Here is a 27754-nt window from a genome sequence, read left to right as displayed (position 1 = left end):
GACTTGTATAAGGTAGCACTGTGGCCTACAGCTCCCCTCTAGTGAGTTTTGAAGGAAGGATGGTCACTCCAAAAGGATTGATTAGACTACCTGTGCAAATCGGTATGGATGTGGTGGAGGTGGACTTTATTGTCGTAGACGTTTTCTCTCCATACATGGCTATTATGGGCAGACCTTGGCTTCACACTCTAGGAGCGGTCTTGTCTACTCTGCATCAGAAAGTGAAGTACCCATCCGGAGGCCAAGTGTTGGAGATAGTAGGAAGCCAGGTGGCCACTCGGCAATGCCTAGTAGCGGCAATATAGCATCGGCCAGAGGCAGAGACCTCGGCTACGGCCGATAATGAATTATAGCAATTAAAACCCCTAACATTACCCTTGGATGTACCAGCCGATGAGGTAAAGTGTGAAGATTTGGAGAGGGTAACTGTTGTTGATGATCCGAAAAAATTCTTCCAGGTTGGGGCTAAGTTGCCTTTGCAAGAAAAGGAGAAATTACTGGAATTCCTCAGAGCAAATGTAGACGTGTTTGCATGGAGCCCATATGAAGCCCCGGGTGTGGATCCGAATTTCATTTGTCATCGACTCAACGTGAATCCCTCAATTATTCCCAAAAGACAGCCACCTCGGTGACCATCGAAAGAGCACGCCAAAGCTGTTAGGAGTGAGGTGGATAAGCTCAAGCAGGCTGGGGCTATTAAGGAAGTTTTTTATCCTTAATGGTTGGCCAATACGGTGGTGGTGAAAAAGAAGACAGGAAAGTGGTGAGTGTGCGTGGACTTCACGGACCCCAATAAGGCTTGTCCCAAGGATCCATTTCCCATGCCGAAGATAGACCAGTTGGTGGATGCAACCGTGGGTCATCCTAGGATGAGTTTCTTGGATGTCTTCCAAGGATATCACCAAATACCGCTAGCATCGGACGATCAGGAGAAGACTACTTTTGTCACCCCTATTGGAAACTATCATTACGAAGTGATGCCCTTCGGTTTGAAAAACGCCGGATCTACCTACCAATGGATGATGACTAAAATGTTCGAACCACAACTTGGTAGAAGCATTGAAGTTTATATCGATGACATGGTAGTGAAGAGTAAAGTGGTGTCCGAGCATGTGGAAGATCTCACGAATATCTTCGGAATATTGAGAAAGCATAAGTTACGCCTCAATGCTTCAAAGTGTTCCTTTGATGTAGGCTCCGGGAGGTTCTTGGGATACATGGTCACTCATAGAGGGATTGAAGTGAACCCAGATCAGATTAAGGTCATTAACGATTTACAAGCACCTCGGAATCCAAAAGAGGTGCAGAAACTGACTAGAATGACAGCTGCTTTTAACCAATTTATCTCCAGATCAGTCGAGAGGTGTCGTCCCTTTTTCCGTCTATTGCATAAGTGGCAAGGATTTGAATGGACCGAGGAGTGTGCTAAGGCGTTCCAACAGCTGAAGGAGTACCTGTCCATGCCGCCTATCATGTCTAGTCCTGAGGTGAATGAGGTATTGTTTGCTTATCTAGCAGTTGCCCCCCATGCAGTTAGTTTTGTCTTAATACGAGAGGACAGTGGCGTCCAACGACTAGTTTACTACGTAAGCAAGTCCCTTCATGAGGCCGTGGTGAGATACTTGTCACTGGAAAAGGCCATCTTGGCGGTGGTCCATGCGACACGCAAACTTCCGCATTACTTTCAAGCCCATACTGTGGTTATCTTGACTCAGTTACCTCTCAAGTCTATACTAAGAAGTGCAGACTATACCGGAAGAATTGCTAAATGGGGCACAATTCTAGGTGCTTTCGATATCAAGTATATGCCTCGCACCTCTGTGAAAGGCCAAGTCCTCACCGATCTGGTAGCCGAGTTCGCCGAGTGCCCAGAAGAAGTTAATATGAAGCAAGACAACATGGATGAAAAATCGGTTAGTCTAATATCCACACAAGGCGGGTCCTCTTGGAGGGTATACGTGGATGGGGCAGAAAACCAACTGGGGGCAGGATTGGGGTTAGTTTTAATATCCCCTGAAGAGATCATCATTGAGAAGTCCTTGAGGTTATGATTCTCGGCTACTAACAACGAAGCGGAATACGAAACTTTATTGATGGGAATGAGTGTGGTCCAAAAAATGGGCAGGAAGATAGCAGAATTATTCTCGGACTCGAGATTGGTGGTCGGCCAAGTGAAAGGAGAGCTGGAGGCCCGAGATCCAAGAATGCAAGGGTATTTGAGCCAGGTTAGGCGTATGCAAACGAAATTTGAGTCTTTCGACTTGTCGCATATCCCCCGAGGTTAAATACTCACGCCGATTCCCTGGCAACCCTTGCCACCTCCTCAATACAGGATTTTCCTCGGGTGATTATCGTCGAAGATTTGCATACCCCCACCTCACTAGAAAATGATGTTTGTCAGGTTCATCAAGTCAATCTAGTGCTGAGCTGGATGGACCCCATATTGAAATTCATTGAAAGTGACATCTTGCCCGAGGAGAAAGTAGAAGCTGAGAAAATACGGAGGAAAGCTCCTCGGTTTTGGTTATCTGAGGACAAAAAGTTATACAAACGGTCCTTCTCTGGGCAGTACCTGCTTTGTGTGCATCCCGAGACGTCAGAGTCAATCCTGGAAGAGCTATATGAAGGCATTTGTGGAAGTCATACAGGGGGAAGGTCCCTATCACACCGGGCCATTACCCAAGGATATTGGTGGCCAAATATACAGAAGGAAGCGCATGAGTATGTTAGAAAATGTGACCAGTGCCAAAGATTCGCTCCAAACATCCACCAGCCTGGAGGAATTCTTAACCCTTTCTCCAGCCCTTGGCCTTTTGCGTAATGGGGGCTGGACATTGTCAGCCCTTTTCCTAAAGCCTTGGGAAACAAAAAGTATCTGTTGGTCGGCACAGATTACTTCACTAAATGGGTCGAAGCTGAGCCTTTGGCTAACATCAGAGACGTAGATGTTAAGAGGTTTATTTGGAAGAATATTGTCACGCGATTCGGAACTCCGCACACTCTTGTCTCGGATAACGGACTTCAATTTGATAGCAAAGCCTTCAGGCAATACTGTTCAGACTTGGGTATAAAAAATAGATATTCTACTCCGGCTTATCCTCAAGGGAACGGGCAAGCTGAAGCTGTTAACAAAGTAATAGTCAATGAACTTAAGAAGAGACTGAATGATGCAAAAGGAAAAAGGGTAGAGGAATTGCCACATGTTCTCTGGACCTATCGAACAACGCCTCAACGTTCAACGGGGGAGACTCCTTTTTCCATGACCTATGGAGCCGAGGCCGTCATCCCTCTAGAAACTGGATTCCCAACGTTAAGGACCAGTACATTTTCTTCGGACAGTAACGATGGGATGTTGGAAAAAAGTTTAGACTTGATCGAAGAGCGAAGGGAGAGTGCAATGGTCCAATTGGCTTACTACCAACATAAACTCAAGCAAGGCTATGATAGTAATGTGAAGCTGAGGCCGTTAGCCGTAGGAGATATGGTGCTGAGAAAAGTTCTGGGGACCACCAAGAATCTAGCTTGGGGAAAATTGGGGCCTACTTGGGAAGGGCCTTATCGGATTACTTCAGTAGCCGGAATAGGAGCCTATTATCTGGAAGACCTAGATGAAAAAGCTGTACTTCATCCTTGGAATGTAAATAATCTCAAGAGGTATTATTATTAATAAAAGTAGTCCAGTTTGGGTTTTTCTTTTAATTTATGTTAATCATGCATCTTGTGTTTCCACACCCTATGACATGTATAGAAGTATTAAACAGAAACTAAGTTATGTCAGGTCCTCGGATAACAAGTTTAGTGGAAATTAATACCCTATGACGTGTATTGAAGTGTTAAACAGAAACTAAGTTATGTCAGGTCCTCGGATTACAAACTTAGTGGAAATTAATACCCTATGACGTGTATTGAAGTGTTAAACAGAAACTAAGTTATGTCAAGTCCTCGGATCACAAACTTAGTGGAAATTAATACCCTATGACGTGTATTAAAGTGTTAAACAGAAACTAAGTTATGTCAGGTCCTCGGATCACAAACTTAGTAGAAATTAATACCCTATGACGTGTATTGAAGTGTTAAACAGAAAGTAAGTTATGTCAGGTCCTCGGATCACAAACTTAGTGGAAATTAATACTCTATGTCGTGTATTGAAGTGTTAAACAGAAACTAAGTTATGTCAGGTTCTCGGATCACAAACTTAGTGGAAATTAATACCCTATGATATGTATTGAAGTGTTAAACAGAAACTAAGTTATGTCAGGTCCTCGGATCACAAACTTAGTAGAAATTAATACCCTATGACGTGTATTGAAGTGTTAAACAGAAACTAAGTTATGTCAGGTCCTCGGATCACAAGCTTAGTGGAAATTAATACCCTATGATATGTATTGAAGTGTTAAACAGAAGTTAAGTTATGTCAGGTCCTCGGATCACAAACTTAGTGGAAATTAATACCCTATAACATCTACTGAAGTGTTAAATAGGAATCTATGAACATCATTTAATGTACAATCGAAGTACTAAAGACCTAACTTTATTCAACTTTTGAACTTTCTATAAAGTTTCAATTGATTAGAAAGGAGACGTATGTATCTAAAATATCTCCCTGAGACCTCGTAGTATTAATGCTTATCACCCATTTTTAATCACCAATTGGTGATATTTATAAGCAATACTTCCCCATGCAAACAAAGGATAGTCAAAATGAACCCATCCAAATTACAATAACACAGTGAACAAGTACAAAAATAATATAAAGCAGCAATAGCGGTAAGAAAATAAACATAAGAATCCTTACAAAATTTCTAATCAGATTACAAAACAAGTCCTATTTTTTCAATTTAAATTGGATTTTTGGGGCTTGGCTGGCTGGTTTGTCTGCCTCCAAGGTGGTGACCTCCTCTTTATCCTTAGTAGCTCCCCCAACTAGCAAGACTGTGGAAGCCAAATCCTGTTGAAAACTTTGGGAGGCCACCTCTGTCTCAGAAGCAGTTGCAGTTTTGTTCGAGGAGGCTTCTGGAGGGGTAATATTCCCTTTATCTGGTTCTGGCTGGCCAGGAGGAGGAAGACTTGGAGACAAAACCTCCTCATTGGGATTAATGGTTGAGGGAGTGGCTTCAGCTTGATGGGCTGGAGGAGCTGAGAGGCGGATTGCTTCAGGATAGAATACATTCTCTGGCCTCCTTAGCTCAGATGAAGCCTCAACCCCAGCTCGGTTAAGGGCCTCATCCCAAGTTTTGGCACAATAGATGCGGCACACCATTGGCACCTCGGCTCTTAAAGCCTCCTCAGTCTCAGCTATACCGCCTCATAGCCTCTCTGCTCAGCTTCATTCGTTGCCTGTTCGGCCTCGGTTTTTGCTTTCTCGGCTTCTTCCCTGGACTTTTCAGCTTGCTCCCTCAGCTTTTGGGTTTCCTCCAAGTGCTTCTTAAGGGTGGCAAATTGCTCCCGAACTTTTTTCAATTCTACATTTGCCTCGCGCAAGCGGTTCCCCTGGTCCTCGGCCTGCTTTTGATAGCCCTCCAAGGCCGAGTCAGCGCTCTTACGAGCTTGCTCCTCAACAAGGAGCTTTTTCCTCGCATCGGCCAAATCCTGTTCGGATTGGGACAAAGTCTGTACAGCTGTTGCCCGTTTCTTCCTTTCATCATCTAACTGATTGGAGCATATATTAAACATCTCATCCAGCTTGAAAGTATTTTGGATAATCTATAAGGAAGAGGTTAACACTGTAGTCAGTAAAAAGTACATATCAGTGAGTAATGATCACAAAAAGAAAAAAGAAAAGAGTTAGCTTCTTACCATACCCAAGTATCTTTTATTGTTGAGGATGAGTTCATTCTTCCTCACATTCTTTATTTCGGCCATATTTTTTGGGAGCAACAAGGCCTCCTCTATAACCGAGGCTACGTGGCATCCTACGCCACCGTTGAAGTCCCTAATAGATGCATCATCTCGTAGGGGCTCCCCGTCGTGCATAGGTGCTGGAAACCATACTTGTGGCTCAGAAAGTTGGGTATCAGACCTCTCCTAGCCTCACGGAGCTTGGTGTCTGATTTTTTGCTGCTTTACAGCTCGTTGGACATCCTCTTCGCGAGTAGGACGAGACTTGCCAATGTCTACAACCTCCTTACCCTTTTGCTCCCTGCGCCTTTTTAACTCGGCAGCATCAAGACGGGCTGGCTGGGGAGGTTAATGAGAAGGCTGGTGAGGAGCAGGAGGAGCAGACCTAGGGTGAAGAGATGGAATCTGGGATTGTGTTGATTTTGCCGGTGCATTCTTCCCAGGCTGACCTTCCATCAACTCCATCAAACTTCTTTGGGGCTTCCTTTGTATCCCCATCTCGTCAGGATCTTCTTCGGAGCGTATGGATTGATCAAAAATCCCAAAATCGTCCGAGGAGTCTGAGAGTTCTACAACTTCTTCCTCTTCTTCTTCCTCTTCCTCTTTCTCTTCTACTTCCTCTTCTCTGAGGGTAAGTTGGGATGAAGAGGCTCCTGCTGAGACGTCGGCCACGAAAAGGGGCTCGGTACGGGATGTATCTTGGGGAAGTGGAATACCTTCTGGAACAATGAACCCCTTAAAGGCAACATTGATACGGTGAAGCCGAGGATCGCGGGCTCTGATCACGCACTTCGGCGCCTGGAAAGCAAACGATAGGGGGGTATAGCCAAGGATTAAATGTGCTGCCCGGAGTTGGCCGTCAGCTTCGTTCACGTATATCTCGGCTTTCAATACCTTATCCAAGCTCGCCTTATTGACTAACCTAAGGTTGGGCTTTGTGTAATGTCTATCTGCAAAAACATTGAATTGAAGTGAAGCGTTGTTAGAGATAGGAATACCAAGACTCAAAATAAAAAATGTATATGTAAACCAAATGTTATGAATCTATGACTGCATTCCCACCTGGTACTCCTTCCTCCGTGGGGCATGGCAGACCATCGTGCCATTCCCCAGAGAAGATAAGGAAATCCTTCTTTAGGTTCTTGTTTGAAGTGGGAAGGCACTGAATCAGCCTCACCTCGGGATATCTCGACTTGAGATAATACCCCTGCCCCTTCAAATGATGGAGATTGTACACCCAATTCACGTCATGATGGGTCAGTTTTAGGTCCATCCTCTCGTTCAAAGCATCTATACTTCCCAGGACCCTAAACATATTTGGGGCGCACTGAGTTGGGGATAACCTAAAGAACCTAAGGTAACTCCTAGTAATACTACCCATGGGGATGGTGATCCCGCCTTCTATGAAGGCAATCATGGGAATAACCACTTCCCTTGTTTGTCTAGCATCGACCCATTCCCCTTGGGCTGTGTACCTCATACCCACCGTAGAGGGGATCCTATACTTAGAGCGGAAATTTCTCATACCTTCCTCGGACTCAACTAGACATTGAAACGTACTCTTCTTTTTCCCCATTTTTCTAAAGGATTTAGTAGAGAAATTAACGAGTTTAAGATAAAAGCGGTAAAGGTTTTGAGAAAACTTACAGGTTTGAAAGAGGGACCTCGGACAAGATTTGAGTATTTGTAGACGCCAGGAAAACGACGAAAAAGGAAAAAGACAGGTTCAGTGTATGAGCTCTAGAATTGTGTGATCACTGAAGGTAAGAAAGAGAATTGATTTGAGAACACCTTTATAATCGTGTAGAGATTATGAGCGGTAAAATTCCCGCTCGCAAAACGAGATAGACCCCCTACCGTTCGATTTACATCTCACCGTTGAACGTGGGAGACAGGGGAGTCGCCAAAATTTAATGCTGTCACGCTCGGGATGCTGAAACGTCAGAAGCATACCCCAAAACATAAACGGGTATGGGCTTATGACATCAAAATCCATCTTTTCTCCCGAGGAGTCGAAAAGCAAGATTTTGAGGGGCTATTGTGGGGGCCAGTTAATCAATAAATTATTAAAGTCGTGTAAATTGGGCCTGTGGCCCATCCGAGGACGTAAAACCATCCGAGGAGGCCCAAATCAGGTTGTAAGGGTAACCAAACGAAAGGAAGAATAGATATCACGTAAGGTGAGTTCAATATTCGTCCGAGGACAAAATCCTTCTCGGTAATATGAGTCCGAGGACGACCTGGATGCCACCTTGTTATAAACATACTTCGGAGCTACGTTACCACTAAAAGTGGGATATGGGGCCAAGGGTAAGAAAGAAAAGGGAAACAAATATCTATGACAGCAGCTGCCTCCGCATTAATTGCCTCTCAACCAACTCTCTGGCTGCATTAATGTGGAAGTGATGCCTGAACAATGATGAAGCAGTCTTACAACTGCTGGTTGGAGGTTCCAGAAGGTGTTAGATAAGACAGAAAGAAATCCCCCGAACCCAACCTACACGTGTGTGGTGAAGATGATATCAAGAGGGCAGTATATAACCTGAAAGAAGGCATTGAGGAAAAAGATTGGAACATAAAAAAGAAACAGAGTGCACTCAGAAGAAAACCTTAGAAACCAAAGAACTGAACTTGTTTCAAAGAAAAGCTAATTGTTATATCAGTGCTAGTCCATCTATAAACGTGAGGTTTAATTGTTTTTCTTTTAGAGTTAACCTAGTTCTTGGACGCCCACGCTCTACAAATTTTATTGTTTGGGCCTTTAACGTTCGAACCCAATACACCAGTTTAGGGATCGTTACAAATCAAGTCCTTACATTTTTATTTTAGATTCTTTTTATTTTTGATTTTATATCTTATCAAGTATTACAATAGTTTAGTTTAAATAAAACTCTATTAGATATATGTTTCAAAAGCTTGAAAATTCTATTTCAACTAAAATTCTATAACAAAAATTTTCACAAATATAAACTTCTACCAAGGTCGAAACCCTTCATACTCCTCAAATTTTCACAAAGAAAACACACATATCAAATTGAAGCCATAGTAGGAAGCAAGTTGATTCTTCAATGAGAACAAATCCTGTAGTACAAAGGCCACCTAATCGCTTTTAGTTTTGAACTCGATTGTCTTATTAACAACAAAGTCTATGAATTGCAGTGATGGACAGCCGTCCACAAATAACATCCACGCAAGGGCTTGATGTTCTTCTTAATTATCTCATAACCCTAAATCAATGTTGAAAGGTTGTGTTTTCCAACCATCTGATCTTGGTAACCAAACCCTGCACCTATGATTGTTTATGATTATTTTTGTTCATTGTTTGTAGTTTAAACCCATTAAAACTTATTGCTTGATGGTATTTCATGGTTTTTTTTTTCCCTTTACTTTTTCTTTCAGGGTTGCTAGGAACACAACCTAACATGTGATTTTTTTTCATTGTTTAAAGTTTAGACCCATTAAAATTTAAAACTTATTACTTTATAGGTTCATGTACTTTTTTCTTCTTCTTATTTTTCTCTTATGAATAGTCATATATTTTTGGCATTTTGGAAGTTTTCACATTTGAATTTTTGTGTTAGTTTTAACATCTGACTTTTTGAGTTATATTTTTGTAACATCTAAAACTATCTGGAAAATTTCAATGATTATAACCATAAATTATTATTTTGAGTGTAACAAATTTTTCTCTTATATTTCACACACACATATATATTTTTATAATTTTTAAGCTCTTAATCTTTTGATTCTTTTCAATAGTTATAGGTTTATAGTCATGAACTATTCTTTAATACTTTTCGTAAGTCATTGCACGTTCAAACAATGACTTCTTTATCAAATTGTAACACAAATTGAAGTTATACAAGAGCAATTCATGCAATAATGTAGTTTCTTAATCAATTTAAAATTTTATAAAATCATTTTAGTTTACCACACAAATAGGTAAGTTCCCGTGCATAGCACGGGTTAGCGACTAGTATCTATAAATAAATAAATAATGAAAAAAATACACATTTATTAATGTAAGAAAAATTAATAAATACACATCATTTTTAAATAGAGTAATGCTATATGCATAAACTATTTTATAACATTTTTACAAGATGTTGATGTGGTCAATCTCTTATTGGTTTTCATCTTGACCCACCATTAATATTACTTTTTTATTTACCAATAATCACTCACCACATCAGCCGTTTGTAAAAAATTTTGTAAAATAATTTGTATCTCTAGCATTATTCTTTTAAAGAACCATGTTTAGTGCAAGACATTTAAAAACTAAACTTGACAAAATTATTATCATGTGTATTCAATGAATGTGAAGATATCTTATAAGCAAGTACGGAGTATATTTAAAACTTGAAAATTAAATCTTGTGTATTTATTAATGTATGAGAAATTAATTAATGCAAATTGTAAGGATTCAATTTGTTACGACCCCAAACTGGTTTATTGGATTCAAACGTTAAAGGCCCAAATAATAAATTTGTAGAGAGTGGGTCAAAAGGCTAGACCTTGGTCACCGGACGGTGGTTAGTCATGGTGTTCATAATAATTGCACAAGGGTGAACCGCACTTGCCCAAGAAGGTTTTCTCCTCGACACGGCCTGGGAGGCTCTAGTTCCTGGCCCTCCCTCCATAAGCTTAATGTTCTTATTATTCCTTTCACTTTTTGTTGTGTCCCCTTTTTTTGGCGCATGAATTCTTACATTATATAGCCCTTCTCAGTTAATCCTGACTTTCCATCTGTTAATCAGGCAGGTAACTATTCGAGTGCTTGTCCCATCAGCCGCCTTCCCCCACTTTCTGTTAGTTGCAATAACCGAAGCCACATTGTTCAAGGGTCTTTTCCCATCAATGTGGCTAGGACATTTGTTGGCGCATTCAATCTGGAGGTGACGTCTTTTCCTTGAACCCCTCCCTCACTGTACCCCCATGCGAGTCCTATTCTAATCGCCTCTTCTTCTGGGAGTGCTTTGGGGGCTGCCTTTGATGACGTGTCGTTCCTCCCTTCTAAGCCTTGGGGTGCCGAGGATGAGGTCATCCTCGGCTGCATCTCTAGGCCATTTGGACTTTCGCTGCATGTTCTCGGCAACGGCTCTCTTCGGCACGGGCCTCGGGCCATAATTGAAAGTGGGCCAGGACCACAAATTCTCTGGCCCCACACAAATATTAAAAGCATATTTATTGCTTGAAATTTAATAGCTAAATATAGACAAATTTATTTTCAAACCCCTTAAATGAGTCATGGCATTTAATAAGCAGGTATATTTAATGCTGGACATTTAACAAAGCATATTTATTAAAACTTTTTGTTGTTGATTGCCGAAAATGAAAAGTGGGAAAATTGCATTGACATTGCTTGAGATTAATTGAAATTACATTGACCTCCCACATAATTTTAATTATACAAATACCTCCCTTATTTTTTAAAATAAACTATAATCACCTCTTTTGCAACTTAACACCCTTAACTCTACTAACAGAATTGAAAAAAGAAAAAAAGATCGGAAAAAAAATCCTAATTTAGAAATTTTGTATATTTTCACATTTACCCTCCTTTTCAAATGAAATTCCCATTTTCTTATCTATAATTAATAGATTTAAAAGTGAAGAGCGAAAAAGTTTAATCAAAATTCAATAACAAACCAAAATATGAAAAGGTCAAGAAATCAACATTGCAAGGTTCAAAATAACCCACAAAAATTTTGTCTTTCACTTTTGAACCCATTCATTATAGTTAAGAAGCTATAATTTCATTTGAAAATAAAGGTTAAAAGTGGAATTACACAAAAAATTATATTAATTTTTATTTTTCTTTGGTGAATTTAACGTTGTTAAACTACTAGGGAGTTGAGTGTAGTTTACTTTAAAAAGCTAAGGAGGTTTGTGTACAATTCGAGAAAATAGAAAGGTTAATATACTTTCAGTAAACTTCATGGAAGTCAATGCAATTTTCCCAATGATAAGCGAAAGTGATTTTAATACATACAGCAGTCATTGAATTTGAGCATTCTTTGTATACAAACAACTGAGCAACTAGCTATAAAAGTAGATGGGAAATGCATTTCAAGTATAACTAAATACCTTTTTCCGAGCATCAGGAAAATGAAACATAAGATATTATCCCAATTTTATTGTTTTGTGTTTGTCCTTGTCTTAGCCTTTGGCCTAAGTAATTCTTTTAAGCGAATACCTAACCCACTTAGAAAGCAATACGTATGAATCATCAACAACGCCAACAATGGACCCCTTGACTACCATTGTAAATCTAGAGACGAAGATTTTGGCCTAAAAACCATGGTTTTAAAATTCGGACCAGATCGTACGATCCGACCCGGTTAACTAGGAACCACCCCTTGAAACGGTTCTTTTAACCCCAAAATCCGCTGTACACACACAAAAAAAAAAAAAAAAAAAAAACCACAGCGAACTGTTCGAACTGCGGTTGAACAGCCCAGATTGGAGAACCGTGGTCGGGTCTCACGGGTTAGGCCGAAATTGGAAAAAATAAGAAAAAGGAGCATTGTGCCATTTTCTTTGTTGAACTTTGTCTTTTTTATCTCTCATCCTCACCACAAATCTGAAAATGCAGTCCCAAAACACACTTAAGTCCACAAAATAAAAAAGAAATGAAAAGCACAAACTTTATCTTTACCCCTTCTTCTGCATTTTCCAATTTTTCCTTCTTCTGCATGTATTCTTCTTTTTCTTCTTTGGATATCGTTTATTGCTGACTAAAAATTGAAAATACAAAATAATTTTTAAATATGTGAATAGTACCGTAAGACCCAGTTTTGAAGAAAAATTTGCTAAATTAGACAACTTGTGGTTGTGGGTTCCGTGAACAGTACACAGATCCCACTTACCAGTGCTGAAAACGCCAAATGCAAGACACATAGGAAAATCAGCCAAATCCAAATGGATACTAAGTGTGCGTTTGGGAAGTGCGTTTTGCGCTTCCTAGCGGCACTTTTTTTCTTTAGTGGGTCTCGTGCACTGTTCACAGGACCCACAAATTTCTTTTTTCAGCAAAATAAACATTAAAAATGGTCTCATAGCACTATTTACATATTTAAAAATTATTTTGTTACAGTATTTTTAGTTTTCAATTTTTAGTAATAAGTGGTATCCAAACAGACTCTGAGTACGTGTTTGGATCTGGATGAACCTGTGTTTGGCGTTTTGCGTTTTACTCTTTTTTTTTTTTTTTTTTTTTTTTGCACGCATTTCAGCTTTAGGGGACAAAGTGTTCTGTTCATGCACTGTTGAGCACTGTTCACGCACGGTTCATGTACTATTCACGGGACCCACACCCACTTTATTCAAAAAAATATTAAAAATAGGTCATACGGTACTATTCACACATTTAAAAATTATTTTGTAACAATATTTTCAGTTTTTAATTTTTAACTAAATAAACTGTATCCAAACGGACCCTAAGTCCACAAAATAAAAAAGAAATGAAAAGCACAAACGTTATCTTTACCCCTTCTTTTGCTTTTTCCAATTTTTCCTTCTTCTCCGTTCTTCTGCAGTTATTCTTCTTTTGCTCGAGAAATTATAAGATCATATGGTGGACAAGTGATGTGGTCCACTATTCCACTAAAAAACTTTCACTTGTTTAAAATTATTAGTTAGAAAATTTTTTTAAACAGAAATTAATTACTAACTCAGTAATTTTAAACAAATGAAAAATTTTTAGTGAAATGATAAACAAATGACATAATCACTAAAGAACTCTATAATTTCTCCTTTTGCTCCTTAGGCGTTTCCTTCTTCTGTCACTGGTGCCCAAAACCAAAAGAAATCATAAGTAAGAATTTTTTCTTTTCAATAAAGTTGTCAACCAATATGGCAGACACTACCCCTTCCCCATGAAAAAGTTGGACATGTGGCCACACTTCAACCATTCATTTGCTTTTAAATTTTTTAAAACTTTTCTTCATTTAATTGCGTTTTTTTTATAGGACATTGTATATTTAATTGCATTATTTATTAGTACTACAAACCCACATGTACGGTTCTTCTCAGCAACTACTCATGTACTGTTATTGTAAATTAGGATTTATATTATAGATTAAATCGGTATAATATTACATAAATTTATAAAAAAGTGTATAATATTATACATATTTGCATAAAAATATATAACATTGTAGACATTCATTTTGTTTATAATATAAATCTATTTTATCTTGATAGTATAATGTAAACTAATAATGTTTTATTATTATTATTTTTAACAATTAATAATAATATTCCATTGATTTTTGAAATATCATAATGAAAGTTATGATATAGAAAATACATTTGAATGATGGTTTTTATATTTATTTAAATTATTTTAGTTATTTTTTCTATTTATATTAATTTATTATATTTATCTATATTTTAAATAACTATTAAATTAAATTATGACATCATTATGATGCGACCTCAGTTCGACTTCGGTCCAACTTTGAAAATCTTGAACTTCTTCTTTTTCCAGTTCTTTGAATGGTCTGGATTTCAAAACCATGCTAAAAACTCTTCATCCCAAAGGAAAATGGGAATTCTCTTTCAATGTCAACTATCTAGGCACGACACATTTCTATTGCTACTTTTGGTACAAGGACTTCCATGCTACTTTTGATGTGTATGTTGCAAACAAAACTTGGGAAAAGTACTATGATGGGAACCATTGCATTTAGACGGTACAAGACGATGGGTTCTACTTATATCAAATACAAAAAGCTGAAAATGTGAAGAAGCATGATTGGGAAAAAATATATAGGTGATCGAAAATTCACATATCAAAATAAATGAAAGGAACAATTTGATAAGAAAAAATTTATATGGATTTTAGATTTTACGACCTAGATGAAATGGTAGTATCATTAGCATCAATATCACCTTGACCTTTTTCTTTCTCGAAATTATTAAAAAAAAATCCTTTCATGAGATCATATCTACAAACTTTTGTTCAAAATCTAGTTTAATGGAAATTCAAATGACTTCTAAGTCACATCAAGTCAAAGTAAGAATAATCTTGGATTGATAGGATCTACTTTGCGTTTGTCATTGTTGATGATACATTTTGCCCTTTATAGGTTTATTATCATACTTGTTCCACATGCGTGTGTGGGTGCGCGCACACACATACACACAAAACACACAATTTCCAAATTATCATACTTGTTCCACATGCGTGTGTGGGTGCGCGCACACACATACACACAAAACACACAATTTCCAAATGCATGAACTAAGTTTGTGTGCTTTTTCTTCAGAAAGATATTGGAGAGTTAGTTTGGAGAGCATAAAATGGTATGTCGTCAAATTGTTTTGGGTTTCATGAGTAGCCCTACAAATAGTCTTGGAATGCTTGTAAGCCCATGAGAGCCCTTGATATGTTCAATTGTGATAAATTAAGTTACATGAAGTACCTCACTAAGTTGCTCAATAAAAACTCACACCATATTGGCCTTATCAAAATTGCTTGACTATCATTTTCAATTGGCCTAACTATTTTTTCTCCATTACTCATGGTTAGTCACATCTGAATTGTTTCAAAAATTATGACACAAAAATTTTTTCTTTGTATTTTGTCGTTAGGGAGCCCAAGGTGATTGCTTTAAACTTTTTCTAAAGAAAAAGTCTACGGTTAATAAATTTGACAAAAAAAAATTCCACACTCAACTGATATGCCAGATTGTTAGTGGTAGGTAAAAAAAAAAAAAAATGATACAGTGATGGTTTCAACTATTATAAAAAATGTTGTGAAATTTTTGTGTATATAGTATAGTTATTAAACCCAAACCAACCTGGCCAGTTGAACTAAAAATTGAGTGACCTAACACCTAGTTTGGTTCTGGTGTTTTAATTGACCCTTTTTGTATAAGACCAAGTTAAACTTGGTGGGGTTGTAGTGACTCGGGTAACTTGGATGGGCTTATATAACCTAGTTGGATTTGTAAAATTACATCTATAGGTTCATTTTATTCATTTCTTTACTGTTTAATATATTATAATATAGTAATTTAAAAAGAGAAAACCTGAAGAATTTTTTTTTAAAAAATTTTAATTTCTCTGTCTATCTACCTACTTTCAAGACTCCCAAACTATCAATTGACTAGTTTATTATTGTGAAACCTTGATTTTGAATTATAACTGCTAGTTTAATTTAAGTATATACCTATTGTTTTAATTTACTTATTTATGTTATGATATCTTAAACACAATTTTAAAAAACAGAGTGGTCAAAGAACCCAAAAGGGAGTGATTACTGGTTTTTTGGTTGGACCAGGGTCGGATCGATGGTTGAACTAGTGACATCATAAATACATAATTATTAATTTTAAAAATAAATAATAAGATATATAATAAATTTATAACTAGTAATATTTTGTTTAAAAATATATTTCAAAATTTTTAAAAAATAATTCACAACACATAATGGCAAAGTTATATCAAAGTTCATTTATTATTTAATTTATATATTAATTATTATTGTAAAATTATCACTTATATAGTTCTATAAGATATTATCATTTAAATAGTATATGATTGTTTGGTTATATAAACTATATAGGTAATGTTGTATATTAAAAAAAATTAAGCATTTATTAGATTTAAATTATATCTATGCCAATGTTTGTGTTGTATTTGCATCATTATATGGCCGCATTTTTTAGAGCAAAAAAAAAAAAAAAAAGGATATGAATTATTGTTTGGTTGCCAAAAATTTTGTAGTTGAATTAACACCTCCCCATGTACTAAGTATTTGGGGGTTTAAGAGGGGAAAAAGTTCGATCAGTGGGGTTAGCAATATATTATAATTATCTCTAAAAATATCAAGATCACCCTCTAATATTTACCTCTCTCTCTTTGCAAACTTACATGGTTTTTATTTGTTTCATATTTGATTTATTTATTTTTTGTTATGCGTCTTGAAATCTAATAGAACTTTTCAAGAATCGGTCCAACCATACCCATTTCCTAATTTCATAATTTAACCACCGATTTTTGGTTTTTCCTACTTTTTATCTAATTTTTGGTTTTTAATAAGAAACGGACCAGATTGATGTTTGATTTTCAATTGAACTGGCTGGTTCAATTTTTAAAATCATTCTCTCAAACTTAATTAATTTTTTTTTTTTATCTGACAATGCAGATCAATTGGTAACCCATAGGGTTTTTTTTTTGGATAATATTTAACCTATTGATTGAAGTAGTAACACGGTGATAGACTCATAGTTTTGGTTGGCTTAATAACAATGGTACTTTGTTTATAAAAGGGTAGATTATTAAAAAATGGCAAGGCCTAAAAAGTAAATGTCATCATTAGGTACACATTTGGATTGAAATTAAGTGCAATACTTAAGGTAATATTTAGGGGATGCTATTGATATGGGTGGTTGGGATTTAAAGTTGCAAAAAATATCTTTAAATCTTAATCATTAAATATAAAAAATTGAATAAAAGTAAAAAAAAAGTTGTGAGGAGATTGGGGTGAATTGCACCGGATTGGATCCCAATCCGTGCCCATTTAAAGGACTTGACCAGCTTTATTGACTGCGTGTGTGCGTGCAGTCAGCAGTGTGATATTGTCATATTGTTGGAGAAGTGGAAAAACAAAACCCATTTGTGAGATTTGTGAGAGATGAGGCCAAAGATTTACCTTTTCGGTGACTCAATCACAGAGTTTTCCTTTGATGAAGGAGGCTGGGGTGCTTCTCTTGCCAACCATTTTAATCGAACGGTACTATTTCCTTTCATGGTTCTAACATATACATACATATTTTTCTCTTTTTTGTGGTTGATGATGGAGATTTTGAAACTTACCTAGCATATATATATATATATGTATTGACATGAACAGGTTGATGTGGTGCTAAGAGGGTACGGTGGGTACAACACGAGATGGGCACTGCAGGTTTTGGAGAAGGTATTTCCTCGGGTGGAAGGTGGAGGAGAACCCTTAGCTGTGACTGTGTTCTTTGGTGCAAACGATGCTTGCCTTCCTGACAGATGCGCCGCCTTCCAACACGTGCCCCTGCATGAATACAAGCACAACCTCCACTCCACTGTCTCGTTTCTCAAGGTGAGATCTCTCTCTGCCTACAAGCACAATATTTTTTATTTTCATTTAATTTAATTTTTTTGAATTGAAACAACATTTTAAAGGGTTTTTTTTTTTTTTTTTTTTTGTTTTTAAAATTTAACAAAATTTTTATTCTATAAAAAAAAAAATTTTAGCAAATTTTTTAACTTTTTGTCATATATTTAATAAACACTACACAAATACCTTTGACATAATACATAATTGGAAAGGTGTCTTTGGTTACCTGAGTAACTGGACTGGTTCGTTAGAACGGCGTTTATTATTGCCAGACCACTGGCACATGTTTTACAAGTTTGACCACATTTTATGCAAACAAAAATCTAAAAATGGGAAAACATTTTCCGGAAAATATTTTATTTTGAAACAAACAGGGTTTTAAGTTAAGTAGTATGCGGGTGAAGAAACATAATTTGATCCCTGGTCCTTTAATCCTTTTGTGACTTGGAACCTCATTGAGTTGAGCTTGTCAAATACACAAGAAACACACTCGTGCATCATGGGGAAAAGTTGCATTCAGTGTTTTTCTTTTTGTTTTTTCTTAGGGGGTGTTTAAGTAAGTTGCATTAATCAGTGTTGGAATCAGAGGGAAGATAGCATCTTGAGTGACACGAAAATGACGGGTGGTTAGGTACTAGTAAACTATGTTGATAGAATAAGTTGAGTGACAAAATATTTTTTAGAGTAGTGTTAGGAATATTACAAATTTTGTTATATAGATCTCACAACTCACCAATCACAAAAAGTAATTCAAAATTTCAAACACTTAACTTATTTCCTTGTTCAAGTGGCACCAATCACATTCATTCACACATCAATTTTTAAGTTTTTTCTAATAAAATTTGTAGTAGCTTTAACATTTTCCTAATTTTTACAAATTTTTTTCCACAAGTACTAGTCTCTTGTGATTGATGCATAATAAAGGTGATGTTAGTCGTGGACATAGGTGAGTGATGTTTTGATCACACAACAGATCAAGTCAATAATCGTGAAAAACGTTGTCCTTAGCATTAATCGTGTATATAGTATGATACTATGCTTTGCACTCAATGATTGTACCATTCTAGAGATTAACCAAGATTGGAAAGTGGATTAAGAATTTTACCCGTGGGATGTCCTAGAAATCTTTATGGGGATGGGGGAGTGGAAGAGTGGGACCAGGATGTAACCATTAAGGAGAGATGGTGCCAAAACAAAGTGGGTGTACTGAAGGCCCGGATGTCATTGTTGTTGTTTGCCACTGGGCTGTAATAGACTGCTGCCATTAGATCATTGATTGCTTTCTGAGGGGGTTAGTTTTTTATTTTAGTTTTTTCTATACTCTATATAAATATTTTTTCTTTATTATATATTTGTTTTCAACTTTTTTATTTTTATTTTTTATCCATTTTGTGGATGCTATAGTGACTAGTCACGTTTGGCTAACTACTCTTTAACCCCCCCAAAAAAAAAAGAGCGTCGAGCTAGTTTGTGGGACAGTCTTGGTGAAAGTGAAGCTAAATTTAGTTAAAAAATGGGAATAGAAGAATCCAAATAGCTTTTTCCACTTTGTATGTGTGAGCAGCTAATGATTCCCTCCTGTTCTTCTAGATGGCCTCCCACTAGACACAAAGCCAAAGTGGAGCCAAGTTGCATACAAGGACTTGCCTCTCAGTGTCTATTGAGTTTTTAGGTTGAGCGGAATAGGATTCACTCCATTTTAATCTATTTCATGGTTAAAATATTATTTTTTGGATTTGATAGTGTACAAAGTGTTAGATTATTTAAAAATTTAAATGACATATTACATTTTAGATTTGTAAATTGTAATCTGAATCATAGAATTGATCTATTTCAAATGGAGGGGATCCTAATACAAATTGAACATAGTTTATGCATTATACTTCACTGCATTAATGGTTTTAAATGACCAAGATTGTTAGCCACAATGTTAAAGCTAAAAAAAAAAGGGAAAAAACTTTTGGAAAGCTCATTATCTTCTTGAAAGCTTTGTAGATACTGTTGGAATTATTCTAAGAAAATAGTTTAAGAGAAATAAATATTAACCAACATAACAAGAATGAAGTATGGATTAAATTTGTAGAAACATACAGTATTAAATTTTAGGGAAGATATGATGAATTTCATATATAATTTTTTTCAAGGTCCTTCGAAGCAATTTAAATATTCTCTCTAACTAGACCAGATTTAAATTAAGCTTTCATTCTTTTTCTTGCATTCTTTCCATGCTGTGGCAAGTATATATAGCTTCTAGAGGGGACACGACCAGCCATATAAAGGAAACATTAGGGTCCAAATCCTCCTTCCCTTCTGTAGGACAAAATAGAGGGGACAATTTTTATCGTTTGTTGATTTTTTTTTTGAATTTGTTAAATGTAATTTTCATTATTTTAGGTGATAGGATTTTTTTTCCCTTGATTTTAGGTGTCTTAAAAGGTTTTCTGTTCAAATCAGAGTTCTAGGTATCAATTAGGATTAGTTAGGGAATATTTTGGTGTGCAAAATAAGTTTTCTGGTGCCTATATAGGCCTCCAAGATGTATTATGAATTTAGAACATTTACATTCAATAAAATTGAGGTTTTTATTATTTCTAGTGGATTCTAGTGTTCTTCCTTGTAGATTCAAGGCGGCCCTTAATGGATTTAAGGATTTAATGTGGGCTAGAACCAGATCTAGCCCACTTCACGCTTTCGATCCTGCATCACTCCCTCATCGTAATTCAAAAAAGAAAAAAAAGAAAAGACCACATTATTTTAAGTAAATAACAAAAGATAATTAATGAATTACATGGATGTGTAGTCGAAGGGGTTTGGATACCCTTGTCCCTTGTTTCAGTCACCTTACATATCATATTTATAGATTATTGCATCTTGATAATATTTTTAATTAAGAGGTTTATAATTCTGTCTTGTAGTTATATAAGAAACAAAAAATCATAAAAATATTGTAATATATATATATATATATATATTGTGTTGGCTTCAATGAGGTCATTGAGGCCAACACTTAATGAGGACAAAATTTCATTTCATAAAGACGACAGAGATTGCTATGCTTTGACTATAGAATACTGGTACTTCTATTTTTCATAGTTTAACCTGCTCCTTTTCATTATGGTTTAACGATGTACCTACATTCATAGACTTCAGTTTTGATGGATATGGTTAACTCAAAGACCATATGTGATTCAAGATTCCAATTTTTTATACCATAAAATTATTTTTAATAATTTCATATAAAATTTTGAATGATTACTTATTTAGAATAGAGGCATTAAAAAATCTTATGTTGGAGTCTCCAATATTTTATACATCAAAATTATTATGAAAAATTTCACATAAAAATGTTGAATAATTATTTGTTTAGAACAAGGGCATTAAAAAAAAAAAAAATTATGTTGGACCACAAAATTCTAATAATCTCTCACTTGGCCCAACATAACTTCATTATTTGTACTTCTGTTAAAAGATTTTTAAGGTATACTACTGCATATTTATAGCCTCTATTGTAGATTGAACAACAAATTCTTGTTTCTTGCTATTTTAATAAATAACTTTACCGCATATATAGAAATACATAGAATATCTCCCAACTATTACAAATATCAGATTTGAGGTGACCACAGGTTGCTTAGTAGGGTCTATTTTAATGACACCATCATTTAATCACTTTATCTTCTATCGGATGAAAAATAACCCAATTGAATTTGTAGCATTTGGGATCTCCTACTCATGCCACCTCATCTGGTCGTATCCGTATTGTACTACTTGCCTGGTGGAGGAAAGAGTGTTCTATCTGTTTTTTAACCAGTCACTGGTAGTGCTAGTGTTTCTTATGGTTTGCAAATAGTGACTTAGGTTTGTTTCTCTCTATTTGCTATAGTCCATTAGTGGTCTAAAGTGAAATCCTTCTTGTCTGCAAGCAAGGGAATCGGCTCCTTCCGTCTGTTCGTCTTGCCACAACACAGGCTCTTTATAAGCAAAATTAGAAACTCCCTATAGTTATAAATTACTTTAGGTGACATGTGAACTGCATACCTAGTATGTTTCAAATATCTAAAAATCCATTAAATAGCCAACCAATGTGATTTTGTGGGAATCCATATACATATCTTCTTTAATATCACTGTTTAAGAGTGATGTCTTTACATTTATTTGATTTAGTTCAATTCAAATAATACAGACATGGATATAATAGCATTTAAATATTGGATTCTTACAATTGGGGGAAATTTACTTTATAATCAATTCAATAATGATGATTTAACCCTTGGCTGTCAATCTAGCTTTGAATATTTCCACTTCTTTTATTGCTTCTCAGTCAGTGTCTCTGTCTCTCTAATCTATTTTTGCATCTATCCATTTACATTTTTGATGTCTTCTAACTAGCCTCCAAACACCCTTTTTCACATAGATTCAGACTCCTTCATTCATGGCACTAATGCATTGATTTGAAGCAACATCTTTTATGGATTGGGAATATGTTGCTAGGTCTTGTAAATGTTGATGAGCTTTCATTTTCTCATAGTTTTCACAATTATAAAATATTTGGAAGTTTGAAAACTTTTTATTGGTGTTGGATCTATGGGTTCTACTACCATCGGCCATATATCTATTTCTTATTTCAAAACTTCTTTGTGAAAATCATTAATGACTCTAATGTCAGGACGGTCTTCCAAGAATTCCACAAACCTTGCTTTCTAATATAACTTTATTTGCTGGATCATATAACTATCTTGTCTAGATTGATGGGGGCATATCACCATAATACATTTTTCCGTTTTACACAATGCTAGTTTTCTTACCAACAAAACTAGGAGTTTTCTAAGGTTTAGTGGGAAATCTATTTATGATATGCATAGGAGCTAGGATAGCTTCACCCTCAAGGAAGTCGAAAATTTTTCTCGTGTTAAATTATTGTTTCGGAAATGGTGAATTTAATCATTTAATTATAATTTTAACACCCTCCCTCGTGTGTGGGCCTAAGCTTCCCCTTAATAAGTGTGGCCCAACACATGAGATTTTTAACATTTTAAATGGGAGTTAGAATAAAGCCAAGGATCAAACTCAGGATCTCTTGCTTTGATTCCATGTTAAATTAGCAATTAACCCAAAAGTTTAATTTGTTAGGAAATGGTGAATTTAATGATTTAACCATAATTCTAACATCTTGTCATTAATGATTTAACCATAATTCTAACATCTTGTAAGTTCCTTTTTGCATAAATTTACCAAGAAAAGCTAGATAATGCAGTTGAGCTTTTGTCCAAATGGCAGTACATCCTTGTTTCGATGTTTTAAAAATTATGTGTGTGTGTGGGGGGGGGGGGGGGGGGGGATAAATATCCCTACCTTTTGTATGGATGTTTTAAAAATTAAGTAGGGGAGAAGAGGGGAGGGTAATATACATAAAAATTGACAATTTTAACTCTCTTTTGTTAATTTTAAAAAAATAGGTATAAATTTACATCAAGGAAATTGATAATTTTTTTTTAATTATTGAACCCCTATCGTCCCCATCCAAATTCCCCCAATTTGGGGGAATTAAAAATGAGGATTGGCCGGTTCAAGCGATACGCAAAGATAATGACATCCTTTGTGATGCTTTATGTTCATGGTTCTAACCCCACCTCCCCCCACCACCACTATCAACCTATAAAAAAATTGATAGAGGGGTTTGGAGGGTAAGATACTTTTGCAAATACCCTCAAACCCTTCCCCCTCCTTTTAAAGAACATCAAAACAAGGTTCATTAGACCCTCTCCTATCCCTCAATCCAACCATAGGATTATAGGAGATCCTTCCCTCTCCCCCCCCCCCCCCCCCCCCTCTCTTTTTCTCCCAGGGCCTCTAGGGGTTTTGTGGCTGAATCTTCCATCTATTTGGGCTCTATCTATTCACCAACAAAACCAAGGAGGTGATGAAATCATTTTTACAAATAAGTGTTTTATTGCGCCCTTTCTTATTGGTTCTGTTATGTCCAAACATAAAGGGGTCTGTTTGATGGTTGAAAGCCTTTGTGCAAGTTTCTTCCGGTTAAAAGTACACTTCATTGTGTACATTTGAAGGCTCATTCAATGAACAATTTCTTGTTTCTTTTGGAAAATTAATGCTTACTTGTGCTAGGTTAAGTTCCAATCAAATGTATTTGAAGCCTTAGTTATTTTTGCAGCGACTAAGTGTCCTGCAAATTTTACTGTGTTGATTAGTGAGGAGCACTTGAGTCCCATGTGGGCTTGGACAAACTGACTTTACAAGTTCGAGGGGGTTATGTAGAAAAAATAATTAATAAAAAGAAGATATTTTACATTCTTTCTTCCCTGTCCAATTTCAAATGTTTTTACCTTTTTTTCCTATCTTTTTTGCACTGTAGGATCAAGAGTTCAAAAGGTCAATGCTATTATTTGCTACACATTTATATATACAATCAAGGCATTATAATGAAACGATGAAAACGTTTCCAAAAAAAGAAAAAAAAAGAAACCATGAAAACAAAAGATTTAGAGAGAGGAGAGAGCAGAAATGAGAATTATATGTTTGTGGTTCAGCATGACAGCCTATGTCCACAATGGAAGCCTTTAGTGGCTATAGCTTTACTAAATTGTTGTTTTACAGTGAATCCTAAGTAGGGTATATATAGCAACTGGAGTTGACTTTGGATAATCTCTTGAGTGGTCTAAATCAAGGACAATTATGTTTTAATTTTAGTTAATCAAGGATATCAGTGTGATATGCATGATTTACTTACACAAGGGATCTATATCTATTAGTATCTTGGCAATTACTAGTTAGGTTAGCACCAAGTTGCGGAGGAAAGTGGCTTCCTTTCTTATACGTGGTTGAAAATTACATTTGTTTATGTGTTCTGTAGATGACAACTACGATCAACATAGCAACCATAGGCATAAAAATTTATAGACCATAGCAAGTAGTAGGAGTCTCTCCCTGCCCATTGTTTACATTAGTTTTTCAAACCCTTTGTTCATATCTGCTTCAATTTATAAAAAACTCCAGCATTGCTTTAGTGAAACAAGGACATGTAGTTGAACTTTCTAATTGTATTCTTTGGAAACACGCCTCTGCATAGCTACATTTACATTGAAGCTTTTATAGTTAAATCTGTTGAAGACAAGAACAGAAACAAAGAAAAAAGAAGAGTAGCAGAACTGTGTGATATAAACTGGATATTCTGTATTAATGTACATGCAATTGACATTGAGCAGGCCTGAATATATAGGTCTTTATGGATGACATCTTACTGAGACAAATATCCTTGATTAGGGCTAAAATCAAGGAAGTAAAAATGGTTCTTGATTTTAGCTCAATCAAGGGCAGAGATATACATGGAAAATAGACTCTATACTAAGAAAATCAATGCACAAAACTTATTTTCAAAGAAGAAAATTAATAATAAAAAAATAGAACAGAAGTTATTTGCTACATGGATCTTGCTAAGTTACTCTTATATTCTAATTTCTGCTAACCTAAATGTTTGCTTTCCATTTTAGGCTTTCTATTACTTTACATTTTTTCTCTTTAAATCTTTTGGGCTCAGAAACAATGGCCAAAGACTCAAATTCTTCTCATAACACCTCCCCCAATTGATGAAAATGGACGCCTCAGGTATATTCTACCATACAAGATCTTAAATTTCGTCATAAAATTTATGTTATCTTTGAATTTTTGTTTATCTTGATGTCCTTTAGTTCTTTATGGTGATGTACAATCTTTGGTCATTGAGACAACGATCTTAACTTTTTTTTTATGTGAACTTAAATTGAGAATAAAAATTAGTTCAGTTTTGACAAAATCCTTTTGATGCAGAGATCCTTATTCTGAAAATCCAGTAACTCAGCCTGAGAGGACAAATGAAGCTGCTGGTGCATATGCAAAGGCATGTGTTGCTGTTGCTGAAGAATGTGGGATCCCAGTGTTGGACCTCTGGACAAAAATGCAACAGTTCCCTGACTGGGAAAATGCTTATTTGAGGTACTGCACGGTATTTTTTATATGCATGGTTAGCATGTTTGCACGAGCTTCACATGGTAGATGGTGACTCTTGGACTAAGTATGTGGATTAACTTCACATGATTATCTGATGGTTCTTGTAACTTTAAGTTGGTATGGAGTTAACTTTTGTGTATGCTAAAAATTAAAGGTATAATATACTTTTCACCAAGAGCCTTGTAGCTTAGTGACATTTCCTATTCTCTTTAATAAGATCCAGGATTTGAATCCCTCCTCTCCTATCAATATATAATTTTCATATCCAAATTAAAAAAACTTGGCAATTAATTTTCATAAAAATTTAAAAGGAATCAACTTTCTCCTTTTGTGTATTTGTTGTTGAATTTATTTCACACACAAGTTTTAATGTTTCATGTCAATATTTTGTCTATGTATACAATTACTTTAGCCAAGAGTCTTGTAGTTCAATTGGTTGGCACCTCTAGTGATTTCAATGGAGGCATTCAGGTTTCAAATCTCTTATCCCTAAATTATTGAATTATAAAAATAAAAAATAAAAAATGTATAAAATTCCTGTACCTTAAGACTAGGATATACCAAAATTTTAGTAGTTTCCAGCCACCTATCTCCGTACTCTTCTCTCCTCTCCTCTCCCTACATCTCCATCTGTTCCAAATATATCTTTAATGGTAGATGGATGCAAGGATGGAAATTGATACATTAAAATTTTTTCATGGACTGAACAACTGATCAGTTTGAAGGACGAAATCCAAGTTTGGATCAAGTTTTATAGATGAAAGTATATTTCAGCCTAAAATTATACCTTGGCATTTTCTTTTTCAAGAGATTGTATGGTATTGAATTAAAAATCAGTTTGCATAGGTGAACTTGTCAATTCTCAATACAGCTAGCTGTTGGTATGACTTTATGCATATCGTAGTTATTCTTTTGGTGGTATGGTTTCTTAAAACTTGTTTGAATGACCTTTATATTTAATGAAGTTATTAGATTTTGAGAATTTGGTACCATGGGCCATTTGCCTGAATGGATCCTTTTGATTGCCATTAGTTGAGTGGTTTACAAGGAGTGTCCGGATTCTGTATTACATTATGTGGGTAATAGCGTGTTTTTAAGGGTTATGTTATAATGCCCGGTGATGATTTTTCTTGATCTGAAAATGCAGAGATGGTTTGCACCTTACTCCAAGTGGCAACAGGCTTGTGTTTGAGGAACTGGTCGTGAAGCTGAGGGATGAAGGCTTGAGTCCGGAAAATTTGCCAGTTGATCTTCCACTGTTTACTGAGATTGATATTGATGACCCCCTTAAGTCTTTCAACAAATAACATTAGTATGTGTCGGTCGGGTCTTGTATGGTTTTTTTTTGGTGCTAAATTATGGTTATAGTAATTATCAACTAAGTTGGTACCCAAGGAACTCTTAATTATGGGTCTAAATTATCTGCTTGATCTAATTGCCTCTCTTTTGGTGGAAAGCACTGCTTCTTTTTGTGTTAAAATAGCTTTCATGTCCAATGTTAAAAGTCAAACATGCTGAAATTCTAGATGAGGCGTCTTAAATGATCTTATAGAAGGGGTACTTATTATTTTATTTAATTTAGAAGTTTTTAATTTTTACTTCCTATCTTTGGAAAGATATACGTGTCTTTTTACTTGAGGAAATTTACAAAATTGTTACCATTTATTTTTTGGTTTATGCATTCAAACGGACATGAACAATTAAATAGGTGATGAACAGCGGGATGAGCTGGTAATAGTTTGCTTAATTATAATATATATTTTTAGCTTCAATATAATTTATAGAAGTCAAAAAAAAAAAGAAAAAAGT

The 27754-nt window shown here is 35.8% G+C and overlaps 1 protein-coding gene across 1 annotated transcript; it reads left to right on the top strand.

Moving 5' to 3' along the window:
• Positions 1 to 17396: 17396 nt before the first annotated feature.
• Positions 17397 to 27499, top strand: LOC126726154 (GDSL esterase/lipase At5g45920). The gene is made up of 5 exons (XM_050431281.1): positions 17397 to 17581; positions 17702 to 17923; positions 25497 to 25564; positions 25766 to 25930; positions 27093 to 27499. Exons 1-5 carry the CDS (start codon positions 17483 to 17485, stop codon positions 27250 to 27252), a joined length of 714 nt encoding a protein of 237 aa, XP_050287238.1. The 5' UTR covers positions 17397 to 17482; the 3' UTR covers positions 27253 to 27499.
• Positions 27500 to 27754: the final 255 nt, after the last annotated feature.

The sequence above is a fragment of the Quercus robur genome, chromosome 5 (genome assembly GCF_932294415.1).
Source record: "Quercus robur chromosome 5, dhQueRobu3.1, whole genome shotgun sequence".
In the NCBI taxonomy this organism is placed as follows: Eukaryota; Viridiplantae; Streptophyta; class Magnoliopsida; order Fagales; family Fagaceae; genus Quercus; species Quercus robur.
The sequence above is the reverse complement of the archived record's forward strand: the minus strand, read 5'-3'. Positions and strand labels throughout refer to the sequence as shown.